Genomic DNA, 27,973 nt, shown 5'->3' with positions numbered 1-27,973 from the left:
TAAAAGGACGCGACTGCTGCTTGGACATTCCGGCGGGTGCCAATATTATTTTTGTTGTGTAGACCGCAGCCCTGCCTGCACCTACCTGTCGCTTTGCCGGGATATCGAGCTTTGTTGGTGTAAGTGTGGAGTTGGACCATCTTTTCCTTTGAAGCTCGGAGTTTGTGGCTTTTCGGCCAGGGTAAGTTCAGCCACTGTCCCGGGTGTGAGAGAGGCCGACCGTTTATTGTTGCATATTTCTGTCTGGATGTGCATGTTGATAAAGTGCCTGGTTGCCTGAGTCTTATGTGTCATGTCATGCCAGCTGATGTTGCAGGTTTGGATTTCAGGTTTTAGTTATAGAATAATGCTGGTATAAAGAAACCTTGTAACTTTCCTCTTTGATCAAGGAAGTATTACATAGTTTTTGGCTAAAACGTGTTACTACACTTAAATTAGCATAATGGGAATAATTACATAATTTCTCCTTAATCTTATTTCCTGTACAGCACAACTGCTTTTTTTCCTTGATTTGTTTTGTATGTTTTGAAAGCTCTAGACTAACTATCCATGTTCAAGTAAAGGAACATGTTGAAGTAAAGGAAAGCATGACCAACTTTGAATGTATAAATTTGTAAATGCTCCCAACTACGGTCATGACCTATCAGAAACTCCATCTAGAGACTTTTATCCAGTGAAAATCATGGTGAACGTACATTATGCTAACATTCACTCCACCTGCTCCAGTAGCTAAGCAGAAAGACAGATAGGCAGGAAGACACTTGGAAACTCAGGGTTGGTACCAGGAGCGGCCTGCAGCATGTCGGGATCTATACCCTTCTACCAGAAGCACCACCGCCACTACGACCGTGGCTACCGCAGCAAGGAGGTGGGGTCTGCTATGAGCCAGTACCAGTCCAGCAGCAGCTATGCTGCTCGCAGCAGCAGATCCAGCAGCAGCAGGGGGTAAGGAGGAGGGGGAGGATGTCCTGTAGCTCATCCCTCCATCCATCCACCCCTTTGTCACAGGAAAGCCCTGCTGCCCCGTTAACCCCATCACCTACTCTTTCTGATCAAGTTTACCCCTCTTCCATCTCCCTTGTTGGATTACTTCCCTGCCACTGTTTTGGAATCAACTTTCCTGCACTGCTGCCTCATTGATCGGCCTCACCCAGTAACCATCCTCCCCCTCCTCTTTCTCTTTCACTTTATTCACCCTTTCATACACACCTGTGGATTATTCCCCTTTACACTGGCCAACCCTTTCTCTATAATTCCTTTTGAGACGGTGAAAAATAGCTTTGAATCCTGCATGAAGCTCCTTGCATGTAGACTGATGCCCTGTTTACTTTTATGCATGTTAAACTTTTTTCTTTTAACACAACTCTCCCTAAATAACTAAAACAGTTATAGGGAAATACTGCTTTATTCTGTTTTTGGTCCAGTTGTTGCTCCTTTTTGGATGTTAGATAAGCTGTGAAGGAATTCACTGTTATATAATGGCATGTTTATGGTACAGACTGAAATAGACGCTTGACCAGTCAGTTTCATGTTAGAGGAAATGTGAGAAGTGGCACAGTTTCTCTGCTCCACTTGAAAACCAAACCCCAGTCTTATGGATTCCATATCTCTGGAGTTTATTTGGTTATTGCTTGAGAACTTGATTGCTCCCCTTTATTTCCAGCGGCCATGGGGAGAGTTCTTGTTGTTTGCTACTGGTCCTTGTTGAATGAACTGATCAGTTGTCTAGTGTTTCTGTTGGACACACCAAATGTACAAATGACTGGATCAAAGGCGATTCAAGAAATGTAGTCATACAGCAGTTTATGTGCTTGTATGTGTGGTGAAATGCTTGAGTGATACATTCATGGTAGGTCCGAATGAGAACAAAGTTTTGTATTGGGAATAAAAGCAAAAAGAATACATTAAGCATTCCTAGAAACAAGACCAATTGTGCAAAAGGAATGAGTAGATCTAATTGGATGATGGTGTCCCTAACTCTGATGATGATGGATTGATGGATCCCTAGACTTTGGTGTGATAGACTTTAGATTTTGGCAAGCAGGTGGTTTGTGTTGTGAGAAGTGTGGTCATCTCTGTATGGAATTCCTGCCTGTAGGAAACTGTTCTCTCATAGCTATAGATAGCAAACCTACTACGTGTTCTGATGCAATTCACAGTGATGTAGATTGAAGTCAGGCTCTTTGCAGTATTGAATAATCATTTTATGATAATGTTGTGTTTTTATTATGTCCACACAGTCTAGTAGCCTACTGTCATAATGTTGACTGGACTTTTCTACCATCATGTTTCTTTTTCTTTGTCTGTCCATCTACATGTTTTAAGCTACAGTTTGTCATCAATTCAGATTCCCTGGCATTTGTAAGATTGGAACATACTAATATATATAGTTTTCCTATCCTGTAAATTGCAAAATGCCCAGTTTATGTTGAGGCTGTCTTTTATAGAGCCTGGCACAACTTTAAATACATTGGCCTTGACAGTGTGAACAGGTTAGGTTTTCCTAACACCATCTGATCTTGGCCTTTACAACTCATGGTCGCAGACTGCTGGACAGTGCACCGGTCGTAGAATCTGGAAAGAGGTGAGGAAGGGAGCCTTATGATGTGATGATGATAAGATATCCTTGTTATCGTAAAGATATTACCATATGTATGCAGACTTTTCTATATTTCGTCAGTTATATCGATCAGATGGGAGGACCTTTGCTACATTTCTGTAGTGGTACTGAAGCCTCTTATAATCCATCTTAATAAGAGTTTTTGCAGCCTTGCTCCTGGAATGAAAAGTGTCATTCTCAGAGGGAAGAGGGACAGCGACCCAGATAGATACGCTGTTCCGTCCAGAGGCAAAATTAGGGCAGTTGCCCCTTCACCCCTCTTGCCCCCTCCTCATCAGCACTCTGTCACCTCACACCCTAACCCTCCCACCCACCCCCAGGGCTACAGATAGTGTCAGCCTAACTCCAGAAAGACAGGCTGAGAGGGCTGACATTACTCCAGTGTGGCATCTGACCTAAAATCTATAATGGACAGACTGTAGACGTGAAAATGTAGAATATTTATCTTCAAAATATTGTGTTAATTTTACCCTGTTTAATGAAGGAGAACCTTTTGTGTCTTTTATTAGAGTGCATTTATCTTATCCATCCTGTTACTCCAATTGCTATCCTTTCCTTTCCATTTATTTTTAAGAGAGTGTGTTGACAGAGACAGATATGGCTTTAGATAGTTGTAAATGGTATATTAGGGTTATCAAGTGCTATGTGAGTCATATGGGCTTCTCTGAGGGTTGTGGCTCTGATGTGTGCCACAGTGCCTTTCCGTCACATGTCAATCAATGTGTGGGTCTTTTGATGATAGAGTTTATTGCACCTTATGTTCAGTTATCCTTAGCACTGGTCACATCTTCTTCATCTCAGCTGGCTGGATTTTGGAGATGTAATTATTGTAGACATGTGTAAAAATGCATGTCATCAAATCTTAACCATCTACTTTCCTACTGAGCATTAATACACACCTCATCCACCCCTGACCATGGCTTTATCCCCACATCCTTAGTGTCATGTTATTAGTTGCACTGTCTGGCATGGTGCCAGGCTGACAGTATTCTGTATGTCTCAGACTTAAAGCGTCTTCGTACTCTGGGCTGGAGGAGAGCAGACTGAGCCCTGTGCCCAAGAGAGCCAAGCCAACTTACTTGGCTGTGGATAAAGAGAACCAAATCATCGGCTACGTAGTGCCTATCTTCAGGGGCAGGTAATGAACTGTTCACCGTATAAAACTGGAACTCCAAGAATGCTTTGCTACGTCTTGAAGTTGTTTCGATTTTAATGCTATACCTTACTCCCCGCCTACATACCCCGCTCTGCTCCCTAACGACTAGTCAAGAGTTTGCCACTGGATTTTCGAATACAGAGGAAGCGAGAGTGAAGGAGTCCGCTGCTTACATGGCCCGCAGAAATCTGTTCACCAGTGGGTTGGAGATGGAGAGGTCAGAGCAGACCTCCAGGAAGGTGGCCATGCGCGAATCGGCCGAACGCATCTCCCTGAGCAAAAGGGTCAGTGGGGGGGGGGACTGTAGCTGCTTTGAGATCACACAGCAAGGCGTTCTCTTTTATGACATCATGGATGACTGTTTATTATTTGACATCATAGACAAGATTATTCACTCTTGTGACAGAGTCTAGTTTTTTCTCCTGATGGATCATAGAAGTGTTCTTTTACCACAGTGAGAATTCTGTATGACAAGGAATATGCATCACAAAATAGATTATTCTCCTTTATGACATCACACATTGGCTTGTGTTACTTGTTACATCACAATGAGGAACTTCCTCCCTTAAAATGTATTATTAGGCTATTTAACACTATTATGTGATATGGCAGAGTGGCATAATTAAGCCAAAGAATCATTCATCTTTGTAATAGTGGTAAGAAATACTAAGTGGCTGACAAGTGGCTTCTTCCACTACTCCATCCACAGGGGGGTTATTTATGTCCCCGGGCGATTATGTCAAGGAATACCCTGCCCATTCATTAAGAATCATCAAAGCCACAGTGACCCCATCACTGTATTTAACCTGTCCCCACTCTGCCAAAGAGCCTTGCCAATGGGTGATAAATTCCTCAGGAGATCGTGTTTCTTGAGACACAGAGCAGCAGTGTCCCCAGGGTGTTGTCATACTATGTGTTGAGAGTTACTGGATGCACTGGATAGTGCTTCAAGCCCATAGCTATTCATGGGACATAATCAACAACACACACACAAGCATAACACGTGTCACACTGGAAAGTGCATCCTATGCTACAACCTATGCTTGTAAGAGCTCTGTTTTTGCTTCCAGCATGCATTGTGCATTCTTGAAATTACAGGGGATGTTTTGAATGTTTTTGTTACGGGTTTACAGTTTATGGTTGGAAAATGTGCAGGTGTTGTGGCTGTTTTAAATGCTAATCGACTGCACTGTCTTTAGATCCATGAGAACGAGGAACACCACAAGCGCATGAACGAGGATAGCCTGATGCACGCCCCGGAGTTTGTGATTAAGCCTCGCTCCCACACCGTGTGGGAGAAGCAGTGTGTGCGGCTGCATTGCACCGTCACTGGCTGGCCCGACCCACGGGTCGTCTGGTAGGTCACACATACACACACACACACACACACATACACACACACACACACACACACACACACACGCACACACACGCACACCAGCAGTAATGTTCCCACAGTCTGTCCTTTCTCTCATTTTCCTAAACATCCTGCTTATTCCTTTGGGCTCCATTTCATTTTCATGGCTTTTATATTTTTTCTTCTTAATTCTGTTTCATCCTTTTCAAAGTTCTTTCTGCTTCCCTTGGTCTGTCTTCTTTCATGTTTTCTGCTTCCCACAACAAGGTACAAAAACAATGTGTCAATTGACCCCCTTGCCCACCCGGGCAAGTATAAGCTCGAGAGCAGCTACAGCGTGCACTCACTGGAGATTAACAGGTAGGTGTAGCTACTGTCCACAGTGCTCAAACCACACTGAAATGACTAATAGAGTCCCCAGATAAATCCTTCTCAAAAAAGCTGCTGTCATCTCGTGCCATAGTTTAACATCCATATGATGTCACCATCTTAAAGGCTTTCATGTTGTAGCCTAATTTAATCTCTCTCAGGGGAAAAGTTGTGGAAGGTCAGACAATTAGCATTCAACTCAGCTCTTGGCACAGTTGATCATAGTTGTATTTATTAGCCTATGAGGGTGTGTGTATGTGTGTGTGTGTGTGTGGGTGTGTGTCAGATTTAAGTAATTTAAGTAGTCCAAAATTTCTCAGGCATGCAGAAACAATCTCATTAGTGAAGTTAAACCTGAAGGGGCGGAGCCAAATAACCACAGTTTTTTGGAGCGCAAGTTAGCTAACTGGCAAATTGAATGGCAAAGAAGGAACTCTTGAAATATAAATATAAAAGCCAGGTGAAAATATAAATGGCAAAGGCTTCTTTTTTTCATCCATTCATCATGGCATTCATGATCTTGGAAGGTCAGCAGCTAGCTAACTAGCTTACTTAGACAGCTATAGGCTAGTATGGCTAGTTTGAACTTGGAAGGTCTGCTAGGCTAACTAGCTAACCTACATATCTAACCTAGATCTTAGAACGGCTAGATTGCATATTTTTCAGTTAGCAGTAAGAGTGCCAGGCTTCATAATATTATCTATCTGCTCTCTTACCCTTTGCCTTTTCACTGGGCTTCAGTCAAATGTTACTTAGCCAGAAAGACTGTGTTTTTTTGGCTCCGCCCACTGAGGTTTAACTCAATGGATTTCTGCCTCCAAAACAGCTCTGACTCTGAGAAATGTTTGCATAAGTAAAACTCCAATCGTCAAGTGTGGCATGAGAGATGTTGACATCTACAGTGATGCATGTCTTGGACATATATGCCCATGTCCCTGCCTGACTTCCTCAGACAGACACTCGAAGCCTGTGGTGAGTTAGTCAAGAGACCCAGCCCATTTCTCAGCTTTCCACAGATAACAAAGAGGATGTCTAAAGATAGTCTTGAGCACAGAATTTGCTGGAGATAGTGAGCTGCTCTCATGGTTTGTTTTTTGACCACTTCAACAAGGAAAACTCAAGTGCCTCACAGCCGCAAGGTAGAATATGCTAGCTGGAGTCTGATTGCTTGTTTCATTACTGTATGCAGTGCAAACACCAGAAACTTTCATGTAGCGAGAGACTCACAGCACCTGACGCAAATGACATCATCGGTGGTGTCTATTTATTGCCAGAGTATTCCTGGCCAGGGGTTATGGAACGCTTTACAGTCGGGGCTCACATAGTTGGTATTATTTACATGGCTGAGAGAGGGCCGAGGGTGAGGTGGGGGCAGGGAACTGTACACGTGAATCCTTAAGAGAGAGAGTGTGCACGTCCTGGACATTGATCACCTGATGCTCTCCTCTTTCAGATGTGATTTTGATGACACAGCACAGTATCGTGCCTCTGCCATGAACTCCAAGGGAGAGCTGTCTGCGTTCGCCTCCATCGTTGTTAAGAGTAGGTTTCACCAAGTCTCAACACCGCTACTTTCATTACACCTTACTGCACAACCCAACGTTTCAAGTGTCGAAACATTGGGTGTTGTGCACTGGTCCTGCAATAAACATGAAATATAACAGATCAGCATTAACTGTCTTTCTGTATGTGTCTCCTGGTAATATGTGTGATCTAATATATAATTCGGAAAGTAGTGCACTGCAAACATCTATAGCTACTACTAAGACGCATACAAGATACACCTTATCTATAACAGTATGTTGCTCACAGTGCCAAGTGGATAACTGGTTAAAGCTGCACTAGGCAAGATTTTTATGTAAAAACACACCAGTTGTATCAGTCTAAATCAAAAAGTGGGGCTGCAACAGGGAAGAGACGTTACATCCCTTCTAATTGAGACCCTGTCGATTTGCTTTATTTGCCCGAATGACCTTCTGGTGTCGGGTATGTACATTTCTCCACCCACAGGCAGTGAATTGAAACTTAAGAGGGAAATACAAACTGTCCCCTAAACAGCAGTGAGCAGCGCTCCTTCCAGAGAAAGCTGGACTCACCAACGTTTGATCTTTTGCCTTTCTCGTCCCTTTGGTATAAAGTGATAACAGAGCGTCCAATTGGCAAACATGAGTGTGCAGTTTACTGACATCATGTTACAGGATTTCAAATATTTCAAACAGTTACTTCTCACAGCCACCAACATGTGAAGCTGCCTAGTGAGAAGAGTTTAGAGTTTGACCAGTTAATACTTTTGTGTTGTAAGTCTTAAAACTAGGAGCCAGACAAGCACTGTCAAGTCATAAGCACCATGTTAATCAGGGGCCTACTGTATTATGTAAATCCAGGTTGTGTGAAATGTGACACCAATAACTTTATATCCACAGTTAATCCCTCATCATTTTGGGCAAAGACATTTTGTAAATATAATCCAATGCAGCTCCTAAATCCATCATTATTAAGTTATGTGTCTAAACAAGTGTATTAATAACAACTGATCCTATTCTTTTTAGGATTCAAAGGTGAAGTTGATGAGTCCCTCCCTTCACCTAGACGTAAGTGTGAATTTATGTTTGTATTTATATCTTATTGTATTGAGTATTTAATTTTATCATTATTTGTTTATTTGTCGTTGTCAGAATTACTTGTATATTATTAACATTACCCATACTGGACTGTGGATGATTCCTCATCCATGATTGAGCACAGTGGTGAGCGGGGCGGGGAGGGGTGAGCAGGGTGGGGGGGTGGAAGGGTGGTGGGGGTGAGCGGGGTGGGAGGGCAATGGCTGCTATTGCACTAACAACTGTTTTGTTTCTTTGATGCTGCTGAGGCAATGCAGGGGCCAGTTGTCAAGGTAACAGGGCCACAGGAATCTGGTTTGAGTGAAGTTTTGGTGAACTTGGTGTATTCACTGACTCTGTGTCCTGCATGGCCACTCTTGTGTGTCTGTTTAGAAATTTAGAGTTAACAATATTCTCTGGATCTGTGAGACTTTAAGTAATTGTTCTTGAAAAATCTACAGATTTTTCAGCTTCTACATTTTGTTTGAAGATCAGTAGTCTGTATGCTTAAACGATGTTGCAAATGCAATGTTGAATGAGTATGTGCTCATATAGTGTAGGTAGATTTCTTGAACTAATGAATAGTGTCTGCCTTACTGAATAGAGCCTTGGAAGTAGAAGCTATTGGTAAATAGGTGTGAAGTGTTATTTGCAAAGTAGATTTTTGATTTTAGAATCAAAAGTGATTCTGTTTGATCTCAGCTACATTGCTGTTGATTCTGTTATTGCAGTGCACCTGTAAATGATAAATGACGCCATAAGTACCCTAACCACACTTTTACATTCATGTGCAACTAACTATGTCATTGAATGTGGTATCAAGTGTTTTTACACATGTCCACTGTGCTTCACTGTTTTGTGCATGACAGCAAGCTGCCCAATTTCCCCTAATTCTTTTTGTGAACACTGGAGTTTAGAGTCACTCTTTTGGTCTATATGGTGTATCTGTGTTGTTGTCCCTTGTCCTTATACATCTTTATACTTATTTTTCTTTGTACATCTGTCTTTTTTGATCTAGTATATTGTACATGGGTTTTTTTCTGAATTATGGGCCTGATAATTCTGTCACTTGTCTCACAGTCTAATGTTTTGTCCCCTTGATATGAAATACAGTCATCCCACTTGTCTGAATTTACGACGCTCGGTCCTGAGCGAGTGCAAACTGTTGCATGACATTCAACATGACACCAGTCCGAGCTCTGACTCTGCTTTCCCTCTGCCTTGTAGATGGCCTGGTGTCTGAGTATGGCATCACCTTCCAGACTCACATCGTTGATAAGTTTGGCGTGTCGTTTGGAAGGGAGGGTGAGACCATGAGCCTGGGCTGTACGGTCATCATCTACCCCGCCCTGCACCGCTACCAGCCAGAGGTCCAGTGGTACAGAGATGGTGGGTAGAGCTAACTGGAACAGGAGGAACGCTGTGAAATAGTGCTGGACGGTTTCTTGGCTCACTTTTCAAAGCCCATCCAAGCTTGTCATCTGTACGAAGCATTAGGCCACCGATCCGTCCTTCTCCACTGTATGAGTCTCACTCGCTGCTGACAGGCACAACACATTGAAATATAATCTCATTACGCTGGCACTTGTGATGATGTGGATATTTAGCCTATGATTCATCTGATTTGTACTGCATACATACATGCTTTTGGTTATTAAAATGGTTCTTGCACATTGGGATTACTGCAAGTCCGAAAAAGTATGAAATTTAATAAAATCAGTTCAATTATTGTGTATAAATTCTGATTTTTCTAATACATCTCATGACCCAGTATATTGTATCTGTTCATAGAGAGGGGATGATATGATTTGTGCAGGTAATTGTGCTCATATTCACTGAGCCACCTTCTTTCTGTCTTCCAGATGTTCTGCTGACTGCCTCCAAGTGGAACCACATGCACTGGAGTGGAGACAGAGCCACGCTGACCCTCACACACCTCAACAAGGAGGACGAGGGGCTCTACACCCTGCGTGTCATCACCAAGTCCGGATATGAAACCTACTCTGCGTATGTCTTTGTCAGAGGTAGGGTGCCTTCCCTGAACGCTAACTAACTCAGACAAAGTGAATGCTGTCTATCATATGTTTCTGTGTTTTCATGTCATTAGAAGTTATGCTGCATCTCTTCAGTTCCTCCCTAGTTTACATAAAAGGGATTATAGCTTGTGTAAAGGTGGCTTCTATACAAGATGTACAATATCTCATTTACAAGGTTACAGTTTTATTGTTCATGTGCAGATGGTTTCCATTCCCCTGGCTTGTGATCTGTGTGCCATGCGATCAGATGTTGATCAAGGTCAAAGTCACAAAGGCGCTTCCTCTGACACCAGATGGCAACACCAGATTCAATAGTCAAAGTGTTTGAATGTGAGTGTGTGTTTTTAAATAGGATGTTTCCGATAGAGACCCGGCAGTGTGGCAACTCCCTGGCATCAGTTGGAATAACATGGAAAAAGTGGTCAGTGAAGCTTATCTGTTTGTCTCTTCATATTGTTGCTGCCCGCACAGATGATCTGACCTTTACAGATGCAGGTTATACAGAGGAGTCATGTGTTGAGCGCATGTTGAGTGTGAACACGCAAGAAAATAGACTTCGTTCCCCTGGCAGGGCTCAGGGTTGCCCAGTAAAGGAAAGGCCAGGTACAGCTGGGTCTCCAGGATGGGAAGCTATCTGAGCCTGGACAGACCTGGGCTATTCTCAGAGAGCTGAGCTATGGAATGAGTTTGGCTGTGAACGCAGATAGATACTGCAAATATCTGCTTCAAGGAGAAACAATAGCCTGCTCAGTTTCCTTCTACGCATTAGAGTCTCTCCACTCCTCTCTCTGGTTCCCTCTCTATCCCAGCTCTCTGCTCATTGTGTCTATCTTTCCTTCTCTCTCAGGATGATATTCCCCCTCTCTTTCAGATGGAAATAACACATTATCTAATCAAAGATGTATTTTGTATTCAAAAATTTGTTCAGAATATTAAGTCTATTGTGATAAAATACAATTGTGAAGAATCAGCAGTTTGAAATGTGAACATCCGGTGAAGTGGCTCAATCAAGAGTTTGTCTCCTGTTTCTTTTGTGTGACTGAAGGGGTTTATGTCTTATAAGTTCTCTTGAAAGGTGTGAAGATCAATTATTTAGATTACTTGCTTATCTAGATGGCGGTTGGGTTTTGTCAATCAACTATTAAAACCAGAGAAAGCTCCTGTTGTGCCACTTGTTGACCTATTTTGAGAAATAAGATTAGAAGACTAGATATTACATTTATATTTGCAAATACTATCTCAAACCACATAGATTTTACATGCTCATTGTCACATTGTAAGTTTACATACCTAGTACTGATACGACCCTTGAGAGTGCCATAAACTTTGCTAAGAGCCCCGGCTTTACCCGCAGACTGTGTTGTGTTTCTTTAAGAGTCACCTCTCTGCTCCTCTTTCACTCCGGGGCGGGCTCCTGCTAATTCTGTCCCCCTGCCACTGATTGCTGGGGGCTTGTGTTTAACTTGAAGACCTGCTGCAACATTCCTGGCATCAGGCTCTGGAGCTGCACAGTGCAGAAAGGGGCACAGCTCACTTTAAAACAACCAGCTTGAATCAAACTAATTTAGTTACGACCTCAGGTGAAAGGTAAATAAATATGAAATATCCAATGACAGGAATGCTGATCATAGGCTTCTGTTTGGTTATCTGTGTGTAAGAAAAAGAATGAAAAGAGAAATACACAGGCAGACAGTATGTATATAGTAAGTGTTGGTAAAACTGATGGTGTTGTTTCTGTGTCTGCTAGATGCGGATGCTGAGATGGAAGGGGCTCCAGGTGCCCCTCTGGATGTGCGCTGTCTGGATGCCAATAAGGATTACGTCATTGTCACTTGGAAGCAGCCAGCAATCGATCGAGGCAGCTCCATCCTGGGATACTTTGTGGACAGGTCAGTCACTGTGTTGCTGCCTGTTTCTCCTGTTTCTAATACTGCTATACACAGAAAATCACTTAAAGTAATAAATTGTGACATTTTCATTTTCTGTTTTGATTGTCTGCTAATTTGCTAGTGATTGAACCTATGGCCTGTTCATGAAATCTTTTACATTTGCTGTTCTAAACACCTAGTTTTGGTTTGTATGGAATAAACAGAAGAAGAACTGGGCAGTTAGTATGAGCAATGACAGCCACCGTGGCTGAACAGAAAGAGAAAAAAGTGGCATCTACAGAAACTCAAACTTCCTCAAACTTCAACAGAAAATCCAAGGAAAAAGACGCCACAGTACTGGACACACTGTTTGATTGACAGGTGATCTCTGGGAAAAGCGGTGCAGAAACATCACAACAATGATGGCTTGGCACCAAAGATGTTGCCAAAATAAAATATGATGAAAATAAAAACAAAAACAAAACATGAATCTCTCTGTGTGCTAAATCCTCTCCCTCATACAGCAGCACAACTCCACTTATTCTTGGCCCCACAACAGCAGTTATTTGGGGAAATATATTATTAAATCACTGCTTCAACATGTATGACTTATTTTAATCTGTGTTCAGATGTGAGGTTGGAACCACTCACTGGATCCAGTGCAATGACACGCCAGTCAAGTTTGCCCGTTTCCCTGTGACCGGCCTGGTGGAGGGCCGCTCCTACACCTTCCGTGTGCGTGCCGTCAACAAGAGTGGCATGAGCTATCCGTCCCGCGCCTCTGAACCCGTGGCTGCCATGGACCCAGCCGACCGCGCCCGCATGAGAGGTACTGTAGGCTGGGCATCTGTCCTTATGTCTGGTGAACCCCACACTACATGCATTCTGCACTACCCCGACATATTGGGCCAATATTCGGATAACGGCCAGTCATGTCATCCACTGCCGACATGATGGAGGTTCCTCCCTGACCACAGCTACATAAAAACAGTCAAAATTTCTTTGGACATTTTAATTATTCATTAAATTGCTCAATAATATTTTTGTAAATGAATTCTTTCATTTAAAGGTAGTATTCTCTCCCAGAATTTTTCTACCATTAAATCAGTGAGATGAAGCCTTAAAGAGCGGCTAACCCCAAAAGAATTATATGGCTTTAGTGTCCCATGATGGTCTAAATGCTGTTTCAGAGGGCATTAAAATTCTGGGGGAAACACTGAGTAATTGCATGTTTTGGCATAAAAATTTACTGATATAAAGACATTGAATACTGGAGCAAAATCTGTCTATTGGCAGCTTTAAAACAAAAATATCGGTGTCGTCCTTCAAAAACCCACATTGGTCAAATCCTAGTGACTTTGAAATTATCAAGTTTTCATGATACTCTGTGGATATTACAAATGACTCATATAGTTTATTTTTATATCATGTATTTATGTCCTTTCCAATGTTTACCGCCTTGCTGTCAGGTACCTCTGCTCCCTGGACTGGCCAAATCATTGTCACAGAGGAGGAGCCTGCAGGTAGGAACTCCCGTTTTATAATACTGTTATCATATATATCACCCCCAGCATTTCCCTGTTACCGGCTCCATATGGATCACCATGTTAAGCTGCTGTGTTGAGGGTCTTACTCCTTGGTGTGTCTCTTGTGGCCCGTCAGAGGGTGTGGTTCCTGGCCAGCCCCGTGAGCTGGAGGTGACAGAGGCAACCAAGAACTACGTGGTGCTGAGCTGGAAGCCACCCTGTGAGAAAGGCCTTGAAGGCATCATGTACTACGTGGAAAAGGTAAATTATATCCTCTTAACATCAACATGCTTATATTTTAAAGGAAAAATCCATCCTAAAATACAACTATTGGCAATGTACCTTGCATTTCTGGGTCCATTTTGTTGTTTGGTGGTGTATTTTCCTTATTCCTGCAGATAACTGGCTAATCAAAACTATTACATGCAAATGTATCTATGATGGATGACTCTTTGACTCTTCCCTCCTTGTGTTTCAGTGTGTCTCCGGCACAGACAGCTGGCAGAGGGTGAACACAGAGATCCCAGTCAAGTCTCCTCGCTTTGCTCTGTTTGACCTCGCCGAGGGGAAATCCTACAGCTTCCGCGTCCGCTGCTGCAACTCTGCTGGTGTCGGCGAGCCTTCAGCCCCCACTGAGGCCACCACCGTTGGCGACAAGCTCGGTGAGAAGGCGCACACACACACACACACACACACACACACACACACACACACACATACACACAAACATCACTACCAGCAGCTCAGTTTTCTGTCTTCTGGTCCACAGATATCCCATCTGCCCCGGGTCGTGTTGTTCCTACTAGAAACACAGACACATCAGTGGTTGTGTCTTGGGAAGCGTCCCGCGATGCCAAAGAGTTGGTGGGATACTACATTGAGGGCAGCATTGTGAGCAGCAATGTCTGGGAGCCATGCAACAACAAGCCCGTCAATGCCACCAGGTAAAGAAATACTTCAATCCTTACTGATGGTCACATAGGCCTATTTTAGAGGCACTACCCTCTGTATCAACATCATTACGACTACAACTAAAAGTTACAAATTCAAAGTTGTGAGTGTGTCATGTTTTCTGTAAGTGCTAAATCCTATCCTCTGTTTTCAGGTTCATCTGCCACGGTCTGGTGACAGGAGAGAGCTACGTGTTCAGGGTGAGGGCGGTGAACGCCGCCGGGATCAGCCAGTGTTCCCAGGAGTCTGAGTCTGTGGAGGTGAAGGCTGCTATTGGTGAGTAAGATGGATGCGTCAGACGTCCCTATACAGGAAGCTAGGAGTGATACTGAGATAGGATACTGTTTTTATATTCAGGTTTATGGCTTAAAGGAAAAATCCACCCTGAAACACTCAAAAATAGATATTGGTGATGAACCTTGCATTTCTGGGTCCACTTTGTTGTTAGTGTGTGTAATTTTTCTTTTTTATCCCTGTCAATAATGGGTCAAACATAGACAACGTGACGAGTTTCCAGACATATTATCATTTTGCACCGACGTTCAACAATCTTACATCGAGAAATCCATCTTAGAGGAGGTAGAGATAATTTCTCCACTGACAGTAGCCTCAATAGACCAGAATGCAATGCAGCCACAAGACACGCTGCATTTTGCGTTAGGGGAGCAGCTCTCTATTTTTCTCTTGCTCTTACGCTATTGCTAGTGCTCTTGCTCTCTCCACCTACACGTAAAACACACAGCTGAAATGCAACAAGTTCAGGTGAGTTCTCTGGGGGTTGATGAAAGGCATTCTGGGAAATGTAGTAAATCACTGGACGAGGCAGGTTGAGGGAAAGTGGGTACACCAAGAAAATAAATTACAGCACTTCATCACAAAATAACTCCTGGAATGCACTGAACATCACAAATTGATGATAAATGTAATAGTATCCGAGGGTGGACTTCTCCTTTAAAGTAAGGCTAAATTTTTGGAAGGATTGATCTCTTGTTAGCCTGTATCATTATGTATCCTCACTCTTTACTGGGTATTTTCTCATATTTTGTAGGCCTCTTTTTCTGTCTTTTGAGACATGTCTTCAACTCTTTACATCATCAGCATCTATACTTCCACACGTTCTCTTCCATGGTTCCACTATGTCACCCTGTCACGTTATTCTGCACTGCCGTGTGCCCCCCCCCCCCTCCACCACCCTGTCCAGCCACCTCTCTCCCCCCACCCCCCTGCACAGCCTGAGGCGGGGTCAGGGTCAGGACTTGTAGACTTCCTCTAATTTGGGTCAGTGCGATCCAACTCAGCGGTTGTTACAAACCAGCCCACCTTGCGTTCCACTGTCACACGCACACCCCCCCATTTCCCTCACCTATCCTGGGCACGAGACGTGTCGGCAACCCCACCTGGTGTTAAAGGTACCCCCCCACCCCCCGCACACGCACACCTCCCCCACACCACCTGCACCTTTAATCTGCATTGTGTTTGTCTATTTCAACCTTTCATCTGGGAGCTCTAACTTGGCAGTGGTGTTGCTCTGTTCAATATCTCACTAATTTGAATGAATACACTCATATATGAATATTGTCTTGAATAATATTAATTACATATCTAATTTGAGTTGAATGAAAGAAGCAGATGCTACACAACACAGACCCATAATACTGAAATCATAAGCATACTGTACAAAACAGAACAATGCTACTGTTAATATTTGTCAGAGATGCATGGTCTTCTCTCACTTCCGCATTATGACATCACTCATTCATTGGCCAGCTTTGTGCTGAGCGGCATGCTCTGTTTTCCCTTATGAAACACACTTAGTAACAATGCCAATGTATTTCTCTGCACAGTCGCTTACAAGCAGCAGTATTCACTCTTGTCTCTCAGGAAATGCATTAATAAATACAGTTGCTACTGTGTTAAATTACAAAGAATAGAATGCATTCAGGCTTGGGAAAGTTCTGGTGTATCCTAAAAATTTGTACTTGTAACTTGTATTTTATCTTTTGAGTATAAATCTTAGAGGTGATGAAATCCATTGGCATCATTACTAGTTCAGTGTTTTCTTTCATAAAGGGTTGGCGCAAAGCCTGCACTCCCACACTCATTGGCTGTCCCACTTCACACGCCTGCGCTTTCTCATAATCCCAAATGGCGCCTACTAGCCTCCTCACACGGATGTCACTTGTTGGTCATCTTGTCTTCATTTTTCACACCCAGTCAGATGAAGACATTTTCCTGAATTTGATTGCAGGTTGATATGCGGAATAATGTTTTCTGTTTTTCTCTTTCTGCCTGTCTCTCCTTCTTAGTCTCTGAATGTGGTTGAGAATTGAGCTGTTTTTGTGAATGAATCCTCTGCCTGTTCTAAATAAAAAAACGGCTCTTTTGCTTTTTTAACTCCCGTAGGGGGCGGTATTCCTCATGGTGTGTTGCCGGAGATGGGGCCGGGGGGTAACGTGGGCGGACTAACCGAGCACAGGCCACGCTGGACGGGCACGCATGAAACTGTCCAGTCCCCCCCTGACACTATGCCAAAGCGCAAAGCTCAGGCTGACACTGAACCCGGGGCAGGGGCCGGGGCCAGGGCCGGGGCCGGGGCTGCTAGCTCAGGCCGCTCCGAGCCCGTAACCATGGAGGGTAAAAACAAGGGGGGCAAGAGAGGCAGTGTGACCTGGGCCCCTAACCTGGCGAAAGACCTGTGCTCAGAGTCTGTGTCAGGCTCAGTTTCTGACTCACTTACTGACATAGTCCCAGACGCGCACTTAGCCCGTGTCCCAGCCACTGGTGAGGTTAAGGATCAGGCTGTAGCTGCAGCCAGTGATCCTGCGATTGGGCAAACATGTAAGTTCTCTGCTAACCAGGAGAGAGAGAGGCCCAGGAGAGACTCGGCAGGTGAGCACTGGACAGAGATACCAACTCGAAATAAAACAAATCAAATACATTGACCATTTTTTCCCAATTAGGAGGCACATTCTGTTTTGAAAAGACATTTCCTACCCAACCTATACAATTTAGTAAGAGGGAAAATTTCCCATGTCATATCAGTTAAGCGAGGCTCTACTTTCACATTCACAGGAAAATGACATAAAATATACAATATACAGTAGGTGAAGCGCTCTACTGGTAGGCCTGTTTTCCAAAGGTAAGTCACTGTAAAGCACCAGCTAACTGAGGTTTAACTCAACACAGTCACGTCTTCCAGATATTTTGCTGGCCTCCACTGTCACAAGGCTGCGTCACACACATAAACTAACACAAGGCCTTGCTGCTGAGGCTTTGTGTTGGTCACCCTTCAACTGGCTCCTTAGGACCCACCATCACTTTGGGTGCTCGTGGACACATTAACACACATAGAAGTATGACATGGCAGGAGCCAGCCAATCACAGCCTGTCCTTGAAAAGTGGGTCATCCAACCAATGCAAGAACTGGACACTTGTGACCTGAGACCTTTTTGGTAGCGTACTGTGAAGTTCTTGTGACGCCTCCCTCTCAGATCCTCTGACCAACCCCCTTCCCCTAAATAGGGGAGGATATCAAGTACATGTGAATATTTGTGTATGACAGGCCAATTTATTATCACTATGTAACACTATCCTCCCTTTGGAGACAGCTCTCCCTCACAATCACCTCTTTAAACCGGTCCCAGAAATCACTGTGTCCTTTATTCTCACCACTTTGGATCCTACATAATATATAACCAATTGTTTTATACTTTATGATTAATGGCTCTTAATAAAACAGCCTAACGTAAAAGGGTAAAGGTGCAATTGTGCCGTGGCTTGATAATATTCTGTTACAGCGAGTATTTGGCTACACATTATTACCTTTAAAATGAATAATTCACAATAATTTACGGCTGTGGTCAGGTGTGTAAAGAAATTAGTAGTGTGGCCAATTCTTGCTGTAAAAGGAAAAGTTGTCAGTAATGGAACACTGAAGCTCAACAGTATCTACAAAGCTACAGCACACAAACTCCTGAAATACAATATTATAGGATTCATTGATTAATTCATTAGGGCAGCTGGGCGGGCTAGTAGTTAGAGAGACCCAGGTTCAAGCCCCAAAAGTACCAAATCATTATAACGCTTCAGTTTCCCATTACTTCATAGTTTACCTGTTGAGACAGTATGGCGTTAATTTGAGTTCTCTGCTACCTCAGCATCCCCTACCCCCCCCTATGGTATCACTGTTTTGGAGTGTGTGCGCGACGCCATGGTGCTGGCGTGGAAGCAACCCACCTTCGTCGGTGGTGCCGACATCACCGGCTACTTTGTGGATTACCGCGAGGTCGTTGACGGAGTCCCGGGGAAGTGGCACGAGGCCAACATCAAGTCTGTCAGTGAGAGGGCCTACAGAGTGAGTTAACACCCTCTTTAACACAAATCTACAGTTTCACCCAATTTATCTCTTCAGCGTTTAGGGTAAAAAAAAAAAGGGGTTTTCTTGTCTTCATGCCTGCCTCTGTCCCTGCAGGTGTCTGACCTGAAGGAGAACAGGAAGTACCAGTTCCAGGTGCGAGCAGCCAACATGGCGGGTGTCGGCATCCCGTCGCCGCCCAGTGACACCTTCCTGTGTGAGGAGTGGACCATCGCTGTGCCAGGTGGGGGAATACCAGTGGCTCTTGTCTTTAATGAACTGTAACCTATTGATGCATGTTATCATAAACTACAAGGACATTTTTAGTATTGTGGAAGAAAACCCAGGACGAGAGAGTGGCAGTTTGACAGGTTTATTCAATCTGCAGGTTGGGAGCCAAGAAACTCAAAATCTGGATGATTACTCAGTTTTATAGTATTGAATATTCATGATTATGTTAATACAGATAGACTATAATAAAGCTATTGGTCAAAAAGTATAAGGCCATATGAACAACCAATGATACTTATAGTTCTAGCACTTTAAAGAGATGCGTAATAAGAGGTGACCCCCTTCTTCTAGAAGACAACAAGTTATTATTTTGCCAAGGCCACCTTGAGATTCAGCAGATTCAGTATTCTTGAGTTTTAGGTGGTATAAATATGGGTCAAAGGTTACATATTAAGTGAGCATAGGAATGTTGCTTAGTATAGATACTTTTCCATTTCTTCCTCAACAGCATATTAGCAAAATATGACTATTGATCTGCAATGTTAGCATTTATGATGTCCATGTGCATTTCTATTGTGTTTCTGACCGTCTGCTTTCTCTCTCTCGCTGATGGACCCCAGGACCTCCCCATGATCTGCAGATCACAGAGGTGCGCAGCAGCTCTCTGGTGTTGCTATGGAAACCACCTGTGTACCAGGGCCGCGACAAAGTCAACGGGTTCTACGTTGACATCAAGGAAGCGGATGCAGTGGAGGAGGCATGGAGAGGAGTGAACGACAAGGCTACTGACAAGACCTACATCAAGGTCGCTGTCCCCGCAAGTCCTCACACTGAGATGCTGAGAAACACATTTTCCCCTGATGTGTCATGTCATTTTAAGTTGTTTTCTTTCATTTTACAGATTAAGGCTCTGCAGGAGGGAGAGACGTATGTGTTCCGTGTTCGTGCTCAGAATAAAGCCGGTGTCGGAAGAGCCTCTGATCCCACAGAGCCAACGCAGGCTCTGACCAAACCAGGTGGGAAAAGAGTGCGAGTCTAGATGAATTCATGACCATGATGATGATTATTATTGGTAGTTGTAGTATGACTAGGAGTAGGAGTTTTTAATATTGTTATTCTTATTAATTCTCAATCGTGTACAGATCCAGTGGCTTGCATATTCAAACAGTATGCCTTTATTTCAAGCTTTAACACAACGTTCTTTGGGTCTCAGGCACCAAGGAGATAGTTGTGGATGTTGACGACGACGGTGTGATTTCCCTGAACTTCGAGTGCTGTGACCTGACCCAAGACTCCAAGTTTGTGTGGTCAAAGAATTACGAGGAAGTCACAGAGTCATCCCGCATGACTCTAGAGACCAAGGGAAACAAGTGAGGCGACATTAGTTTTATTAAGTTGAGACTCTTTAATCGACATGCCGCTGCTCAGCCTTCTGATCACTCTGATGTTTTTTGTGCTTTCCTTGCAGGTCCAAAGCCACTTTCAAAAATCCTGGGGAGGATGACATTGGGATTTACTCATGTCTTGTCACCCACACTGATGGTGCTTCCTCCAGCTACACTCTCTCAGAGGAGGGTAGGTTTTGCTGTCTGTTGACAGTTTTGTAGCCTATTTCTTACAAAATGGTGACATTTTTGAGGAAACAATTCATTGTGTTTATAAAATATTTGACAATGAATGACAGATTCTTCACAAAATGGATGTATAAACTTTGTAAAAAAAACAATGACTTCAACTTTTACTTTTTGACCTGGTGATTTCTATTTACTTATTTATTTCTCTTCCTATCTTTTACAGAGTTGAAAAGGCTGCTGGAGATCAGTCATGACCACAAATTCCCCAGTGAGTGTCTGCACATTGCATGTCATCACTGCTGTCTTTGGACTGTTTCTTTGAACTTGCTCTCACTCTTTCACTCCCTCTCAGTTATTCCCCTGAAGACGGAGCTGGCTGTGGAGCTGCAGGAGAAAGGCAGAGTTCGCTTCTGGCTGCAGGCAGAGAAGATTTCCGCAAACGGCAAAGTCGAATATGTGTTCAATGACAATGTTATCTCTCAGGGAGAGGTCAGTCAGGACAAAAGATCCTAAATCATTTGTATTCATAATGTACTTATCTAAGTAATGTGGGTTTTTTGTCACCCAATGATGTTTTTGAGGCACATGAGATGAGGCTAAAGGGTTAATGTGTTGTCTTGGTTTTGCAGAAATACAAGATGAACTTTGACAAGAACACAGGTGTGATTGAGATGATCATGGAGTCTCTGACTACAGCAGATGAAGGCACCTTCACCTTCCAGCTGCAGGATGGGAAAGCTACCAACCAGTCCAGCTTGGTACTGATTGGGGATGGTAAGTTCAGCTACACTAACACATGCTCCGCCCCTCGCTGTCGCATCATGATGCCAAGCTTGAGTGATAACCATAGGTGATACCTTAGAGAACATTCAAGTGTAATGTTTGTAAAATTGACATGAACATGCCAAACCTGACTAGAGATGCGGAATTATGTTTTGAAATGAATGATAGTTTTCGCATAGTCATACTGCAAATTAGAGTTACACTAATATATTGATATTGGCCATTTGTTAAAGATTGGATATTGGGCAGTCATATGGTCCACGGCTGATATGACCTCAGCTGCATAAAAGTAGTTTTTAAAACCTGCAATGAAATTTTATTTTCTGTGCACATTTTGTTTATTCATTTCATTGTTCAATAATGTTTTTTGTAAATCAATTATTCATTTAAGTGTACTAATGTGTCCCAGAGTTTCCCTGCCATTGAGTAGTTGGGGTGGAGCTGCTAACCCCCCTAGTACCAGTTTCAGTGGAGGGTTTTAGTGTCTCATGGTCTAAATGCTGTTTCAGAGGCTTTTTCACCTTGACAAGAATACAATTATGGGGGAAAATGCCTATTACTTGTATTTTTTTTGGCATGGAAATGGAAAAATATAAAGAGATTAAATATTGGCACAAGATATCAGCAATTGGCAGCTTCAACACAAAAATGTTGGTATCGTATCAGCCTTCCAAAACCCCTTTCTCTTTAACCATGCTATGTAGTGATTAGTTATTGGTGAACACTAGGGGGCAGTAAAAGCATTGTAGCCACATTGCAATATAGCATTGCATTACAAATCCAAGTTAGCAAATAATTTGATGCCAGCCAAGTATCACAAAGTCAAATTAGTTTCATGCCATCACAGCTGAATATTTTCACTTATATGTTTTATCTGCAGTGTTCAAGGAGCTGCAGAAGGAGTCAGAGTTCCAGAGGAAAGAATGGTTCAGAAAGCAAGGTACGGGACTCTCAGTGGCATTTGTTGCCCTTAAGACATGACTTTGTATTACATATTTTGATTGTTTAAAGTACTGAGATGTTTATGACTGCCATGTTTGTTACAGGACCTCACTTTGTCGAGTACCTGGGTTACGAGGTGACCCCAGAGTGCTGCGTTATTCTGAAATGCAAGGTGAGACTGAGTAACAGTTGTAGGGATGTTTCAGGCTGTGCCATTGTCATACTCTGAACATCTTATGTCTTATAATTTCCTTCAGCAGCATAACCCTCTGCTCTATTGCTTTTCTGAAGGTTGGCAACATTAAGAAGGAGACTGCTGCACTGTGGTACAAAGATGGACGGGAGATCAAGGCAGATGAGCATCTCGGCTTCACAGAGGGAGTGCTGAAGCTGGAGATTGCTCAGGTGAGGGGATGAGGGAGAGAGGGGGAGGGAGGGAAACCTGTGTGAATCTGTGTATATACTTGTATATTTTTGTATTGTATAATTGTCACTGTGAATTCATGTGCATATATTACTGTAAACTGTGGCGTCATTACACATCTCTGTTTATGTTCCTATCCCAAAAATATATGGGATCTTCACATATTGGGCTTCTCTCCCTTGACTCTTTGGTCCACAAGATACGTTGTTGGTGTGAGTTGAAGTGGAAAATGACAAATAAGGAGTGGAAAATGGAGTGGAAGTGGAAAATGGAGTGGAAGTGGAAAATGGCCTTAAGGAGTTGCTAAAACTACATTTTCCTCATTTCACCAGCGAGTCCAAAGAGGGTTTATTCCTTTACAACATTGGATGCTTTAATATTAACAACAATTCATTTAGTTTTAAATAAATGTAACTTATCATATTATATTATATTAACAATGCCATATACTACACATAATTAAATCAATTCACACCTGATTTTTCGCCACCCTAAACACTATCTGTCTGTAACTCTTCTGTTGTCCTCTTTTCTGTTTTAATCTCTTCTTTTCTCTCAAGTGTCATCTTAATCCTCTCTTTTCCATTCTGTATCTCAAAGTCACTGTCATCCCACTGTATTGTCCGTAACTGTGTGTCAGAGTGGCGTAGTGTGACATGCTTGCCTACCAGGTGTAGCATATAAACATGTCACATATGTCCCATTTCAGCGCGGCTCCCCAGACGGAGCAGACAAAGCCGACGACCTAATCTGGAGAAGACTTAAAGTGGGATCAGTTATCTGTTGTCACCATAAGTGATGGGCCAGCGGCCATATTTCTGGTTTTTGCTGTTTTGCCTGAGAATGCTTTTATTTGTCTGTCTGTTGGCTTTTTTGCTTTCGTGTCGTATATTTGTGTGTCCTGCAGCACCCGTAGCAGGAGAGAAAAGCTTGCCTTTTCAGTTGAATACAAATCATATTCCTTTACTAAATGGCAGTAATGTTTGGTGCTGGTTGTGACTGTGTGTAATGTTACTGTCTCCTCTAGATTTCCAAGAAAGATGCTGGTGTGTATGAGGTCGTTCTGAAGGATGACAGAGGACAGGACACTTCCAAGTTGAATTTGACAGATCAAGGTAAACTTGCAGAGACACACACAGATACAATTACCTTCATGAACATAAAAAAAAATATTACTGATGATCACATTTTGCTCTTTTCCAGGTTTCAAAGACTTGATGAATCAAGTTTTCAGTGTTATCGGTAAGAATAAAAATTCTGATGATGTAAGTAGATTCTTCTTGGTTTTCTCTTTTATCCAGAGTGAATATTTGAATCGCCTCTCTGTGGTTTATTCCAGCCAATTCCTCGACTCCACTGAAGATCACAAGCACAGATCAAGGCATCCGACTCTACACCTTTGTCAGCTACTATAACGACTTACTCCAAGTGACCTGGCACTACAAGTGTGTTCTCTGTCTACATTAATATGTTTGTGTGTCTGTGTGTGTGTGTGGAAATGAACTAGTATCTACTCTTATTATTCTACGATTTTGTAGAGTAATGCTCCTTTTCAACAGTTTTTGACACCAATCTGTGCACTTTTACTTACTCAGGTAAAAGTAGAAAGTAGAAGTAAAAGTATACGTTTTATTTTTAGGTGTGAGAGTAGTGAGTATAATTGTTCTGGCATTTATACTCACCAATTCTGGGCCTTTTGAGCAAGATTTAACTGATGTGGCTCTACTTTCACTTGAGTAGTATATTCCAGTACTCTTTCCACATGTAGTCCTCCCACATGTAGCCAACATGTTCCTGTGTTTCCATGTCACAGAGCTATTTGTATTGTCTTTCTGACAGGGATTCAGCCATTGCCTTCTCTGACCGTATAAAGAGTGGAGTGGTGGGAGAGCAGCTGTGGCTGCAGATCAAGGAGCCCACAGAGAAAGACATGGGCAAATACGCCATTGAGTTCAACGATGGAAAGGGAGGTCTGCGCAGGACTGTGGAGCTGGCTGGTCAAGGTGAGACCGCCAACATGTTTGAAACGCCTCGCTCAGCCACAACGACTGCATACTTTTGGCTGAATAGTTACATATTTAGACATATTTATACTCTGGATCCCAGTGAAACAGTCTTTACATCTGGAGTATTTCCGTTTATTCTATTTTTTCTTGTTGTTAGCTTGTCTGGTTCCATGTGCATACTGTAGAGATTAGAGACCTATATCTTAATTTTCTATTTTTATTTTGTATACACTCTTACATTTATATACTTATACTTATATACCACTTCCTTTATAGTCTACCTCAAAAAGAGACCTATTCCCTAAACTTATACTTTTAAATTGTGCATATACTACTACTTTTTTTTTTTGTGTTCTTTATGTTTAATGTAACCTACTTGTGATTTACTTGACCAGTAAAACTAACTCTGATTCTGATTCTGATTGTTACAACCTGTTTTTATTTTGCAGCATTTGATGATGCTTTTGCAGAATTCCAGAGACTCAAGTAAGTTACTTGCTGGATAACTTTTACATGTAAAAGATAGCTTTCATATTATTAGCTTTCTGTAGCCATAGCCCAAGCATTCATAGTAACCCAACCTCATGCATTTTAAATATGTCAAAGTGTTCCACATCAGTTCTTATCTCAGCATTGTATTATTGTTCCAAACAGACTGGGTATTTTTTGTCTAAGCATTCCCTGGTTTGAGGAAGTATATGAAGAAGTAGGACTGCAGACTGTCAGCAATTTTGGTCTAATTAGTTTGTTCCCTCTTTTTCCCTCATCAGAGCCGCTGCTACTGCAGAGAGAAGTAAGTAAGATTGTGTTTATTTCTAGTGGCTCAGTTCTTTGTGTTTGGCACTTCTGGCCTGAATTCTTTCTGTCTCTGACTGGTGTAGATACTGAACAACAGGAAGACCAGTCCTTACACTGTTTACATTATAATAGACCAGTGCCAATAGTCTCAATCAAAAAACTAAAATACAACTAGTCCAGCATGTAGCAGCAAGGCTTTTAACTTTAACTAAAATAGATCATATAAGAGATCATATAACCCCCATTCTAGCCAACATTGGTTTCCAGTTGATTTTAGAATCAATTTTAAGTTTTTATCGATGAATCAATAAATGGCTTAGCCCCAGTTTATATAGTGGAGCTTTTATCTCCCTATGTACAAATCTGTAGTCTTAGACATGCAGACAAATCTCTCTTCACTGTTCCCAAGACGAAAAGGTGATTGAAATCTGTATCTTCTTTTAAGACACTAAAAAACTGAAAACTCATTTTTTGTTTGAAGTCCAAAGTGGTCTTTCTCTTTTTATTGTTACTTTTTTCTTTCTGCCGTGTTTGCATTTGCTGCATTTCTTTTTTGCTGCTGTTTCATTCTATGCAAAGCAGTTTGTAACTTTGTTTCTAAAAGTGCTGAACAAATATAGTTTATTATTTATTGCTATTATTAAAGTTACTGCTGTTCCTTTCAGACCGTGCTCGAGTAGCAGGGGGCCTGCCTGATGTGGTCACCATCCAGGAGGGCAAGGTACACTGTTTTAGCTCATTCTAATATTATGTGGCTTAGAATGAGCATGGACCTTAGGCAATGCAGTAATTGTTAGGGGGCAGCAGGATGGCCATGTGTCCTCGAGCAAGACACTGAACCCCGACCTGCTCACTCATGTTGACAGTCACTTTGCATAGGAGTGTCGTCTAAATGTCTAAATGTAGTTGTGGTTACTGCATATTATTATTGGGCATGGGATGATACGCTTATCTCGTGATACGATTCGATACACAACATTGGGCTTAACGATTCGATACAACTACGATACAATGTAATAAAAATAAAAGTTCAAAGACAACAAAGTATGACTGTGCAGCATTATGTTTATTTCTGAGCCACAAATCTTTCTAGAAATGTCATTACAAAGTGCAAATAATATAATTTTGATGGAGAATTTGTGAAATTGTGATGGGCAAGCCGTCTCATCTGTGATTACTACAGCAGACTAAAATGTAGCTAATGTCGTGATTAATTTTTCTGCCCCACAATATGTATTGTCACATTTTTGTATTGCGATATTTTGAATTTCAATATATTGTCCCATCCCTAATTATTATGGGTGTGTGTTTTCCTCTCCTCAGGCCCTCAATCTCACCTGCAACATTTCGGGCGACCCAGTGCCAGAAGTCACCTGGCTGAAGAACGACAGGGAGATGACGTCCGACGACCACTTCATCCTGAAGTTCGAGTCGGGCAAGTTTGCCAGCTTCACCATCACCACCGTGAACACGTCGGACTCTGGCAAGTACAGCATCCTGGTGAAGAACAAGTACGGCACAGAGAGCGGGGACTTCACCGTAAGTGTCTTCATCCCCCAAGAGGAGGGCGGCAAGAAAAAATAAAAGCGGTCCAAATCTTGACGTAAATATGTATAAAAAACAAAAACACTGGAAGCAAAAAAAACAGAAAAAGTCTTGAGTATGTGTTAGATGTTTTGTGTAGAATATACACTAACTCTAGTGGTGCTGTACAATCTGAACGTGAAATGTCCAAAGGTTCAGAGAGAAATCCAAGGTGTGGTTAAGAGTTGTAACTTCAAAAACACAAAAGAAAATGTATGTACACCATTGGTCCAAAAATATCAAATCCCCTGTTAGCTGAAAGTAATGAGGTATTTGTGACATTATGCCCAGCCAAAACTGTTATTAATGCAATTTTTAGTTTTTGTTTATGTGAAGTTCACATGTGGCATACAGAGTTTGCTGCAGAAGAAGAACTGAAACATTAATTGCCCTGAGAAAGTACAAGGTAATACTGTAGGTCATGCTGTGTTGATAGGGAGAAGAAAGTCGAGGGAGAGAAATGGATTCGGTATTACTGTAATGTGCCATTTGAATGGATTCTACTTACTGTTTATTGATGGTTCCATTCTCTTCACAATCACTTTGAATGTAGTGATTATGATGTCACCTCCATTGTCTATTTGTGTTTTGAATGTGTCACCCCACTGTCGTTATTATAGATGTTGGTCACCATCACTGTTATTTACCATTGTTATGACGTCCCCTTCATTGTCATTCATTAATGATTATGCTGTCACCTTCACTCTCATTTAAGTGGTGATTATGATGCCACACCCACTGCAATTTATTTATGATTTTGAGATCACTGTTAATACCAGTCAGTAGTGATTACT

General features: G+C 42.4%; 1 protein-coding gene across 2 annotated transcripts; it reads left to right on the top strand.

The window, feature by feature from the left end:
- The first annotated feature begins 799 nt into the window (after positions 1-799).
- On the top strand, positions 800-27,973 carry myom1b (myomesin 1b). Of its 2 annotated transcripts, XM_071525614.1 has the most exons (39): positions 800-945; positions 1,521-1,546; positions 2,411-2,492; positions 3,624-3,758; positions 3,886-4,060; positions 4,976-5,133; positions 5,401-5,493; positions 6,956-7,044; positions 8,052-8,093; positions 9,330-9,491; positions 9,965-10,126; positions 11,886-12,027; positions 12,636-12,835; positions 13,476-13,529; positions 13,669-13,793; positions 14,011-14,194; positions 14,302-14,476; positions 14,638-14,759; positions 16,887-17,321; positions 18,641-18,837; positions 18,955-19,081; positions 19,689-19,873; positions 19,970-20,084; positions 20,282-20,438; positions 20,537-20,643; positions 20,866-20,910; positions 20,995-21,131; positions 21,272-21,416; positions 22,306-22,365; positions 22,472-22,539; positions 22,659-22,772; positions 23,819-23,906; positions 23,995-24,033; positions 24,131-24,236; positions 24,631-24,794; positions 25,247-25,283; positions 25,568-25,590; positions 26,261-26,316; positions 26,919-27,973. In XM_071525614.1, exons 1-39 carry the CDS (start codon positions 800-802, stop codon positions 27,177-27,179), a joined length of 4,938 nt encoding a protein of 1,645 aa, XP_071381715.1. In that variant the 3' UTR covers positions 27,180-27,973. The 2 variants fall into 2 exon arrangements, with proteins under 2 accessions (XP_071381715.1, XP_071381721.1); XM_071525620.1 differs by lacking the exons at positions 1,521-1,546; positions 2,411-2,492 and having other exon boundaries at positions 16,887-16,904.

Source organism: Centroberyx affinis, unplaced genomic scaffold (assembly GCF_046629955.1).
Source record: "Centroberyx affinis isolate AG114_WGS23_722 - 3 ecotype Tasmania unplaced genomic scaffold, CSIRO-AGI_Caff_v1 ptg000109l_1, whole genome shotgun sequence".
NCBI lineage: Eukaryota > Metazoa > Chordata > Actinopteri > Beryciformes > Berycidae > Centroberyx > Centroberyx affinis.
Note: the sequence above shows the minus strand (reverse complement) of the source record. Positions and strands in the feature narration are given on the sequence as shown.

Bases quoted from the DNA above. Each gene is read 5' to 3' on its own strand.
- myom1b (XM_071525614.1), top strand. From the start codon at position 800: ATGTCGGGATCTATACCCTTCTACCAGAAGCACCACCGCCACTACGAC. The intron at 1,547-2,410 runs GAAGTGGCACAG...TCCTGTAAATTG, and splicing joins TCATGTTAGAGGAAATGTGA to CAAAATGCCCAGTTTATGTT. The intron at 5,134-5,400 runs GTAGGTCACACA...TCCCACAACAAG, and splicing joins CCCGACCCACGGGTCGTCTG to GTACAAAAACAATGTGTCAA.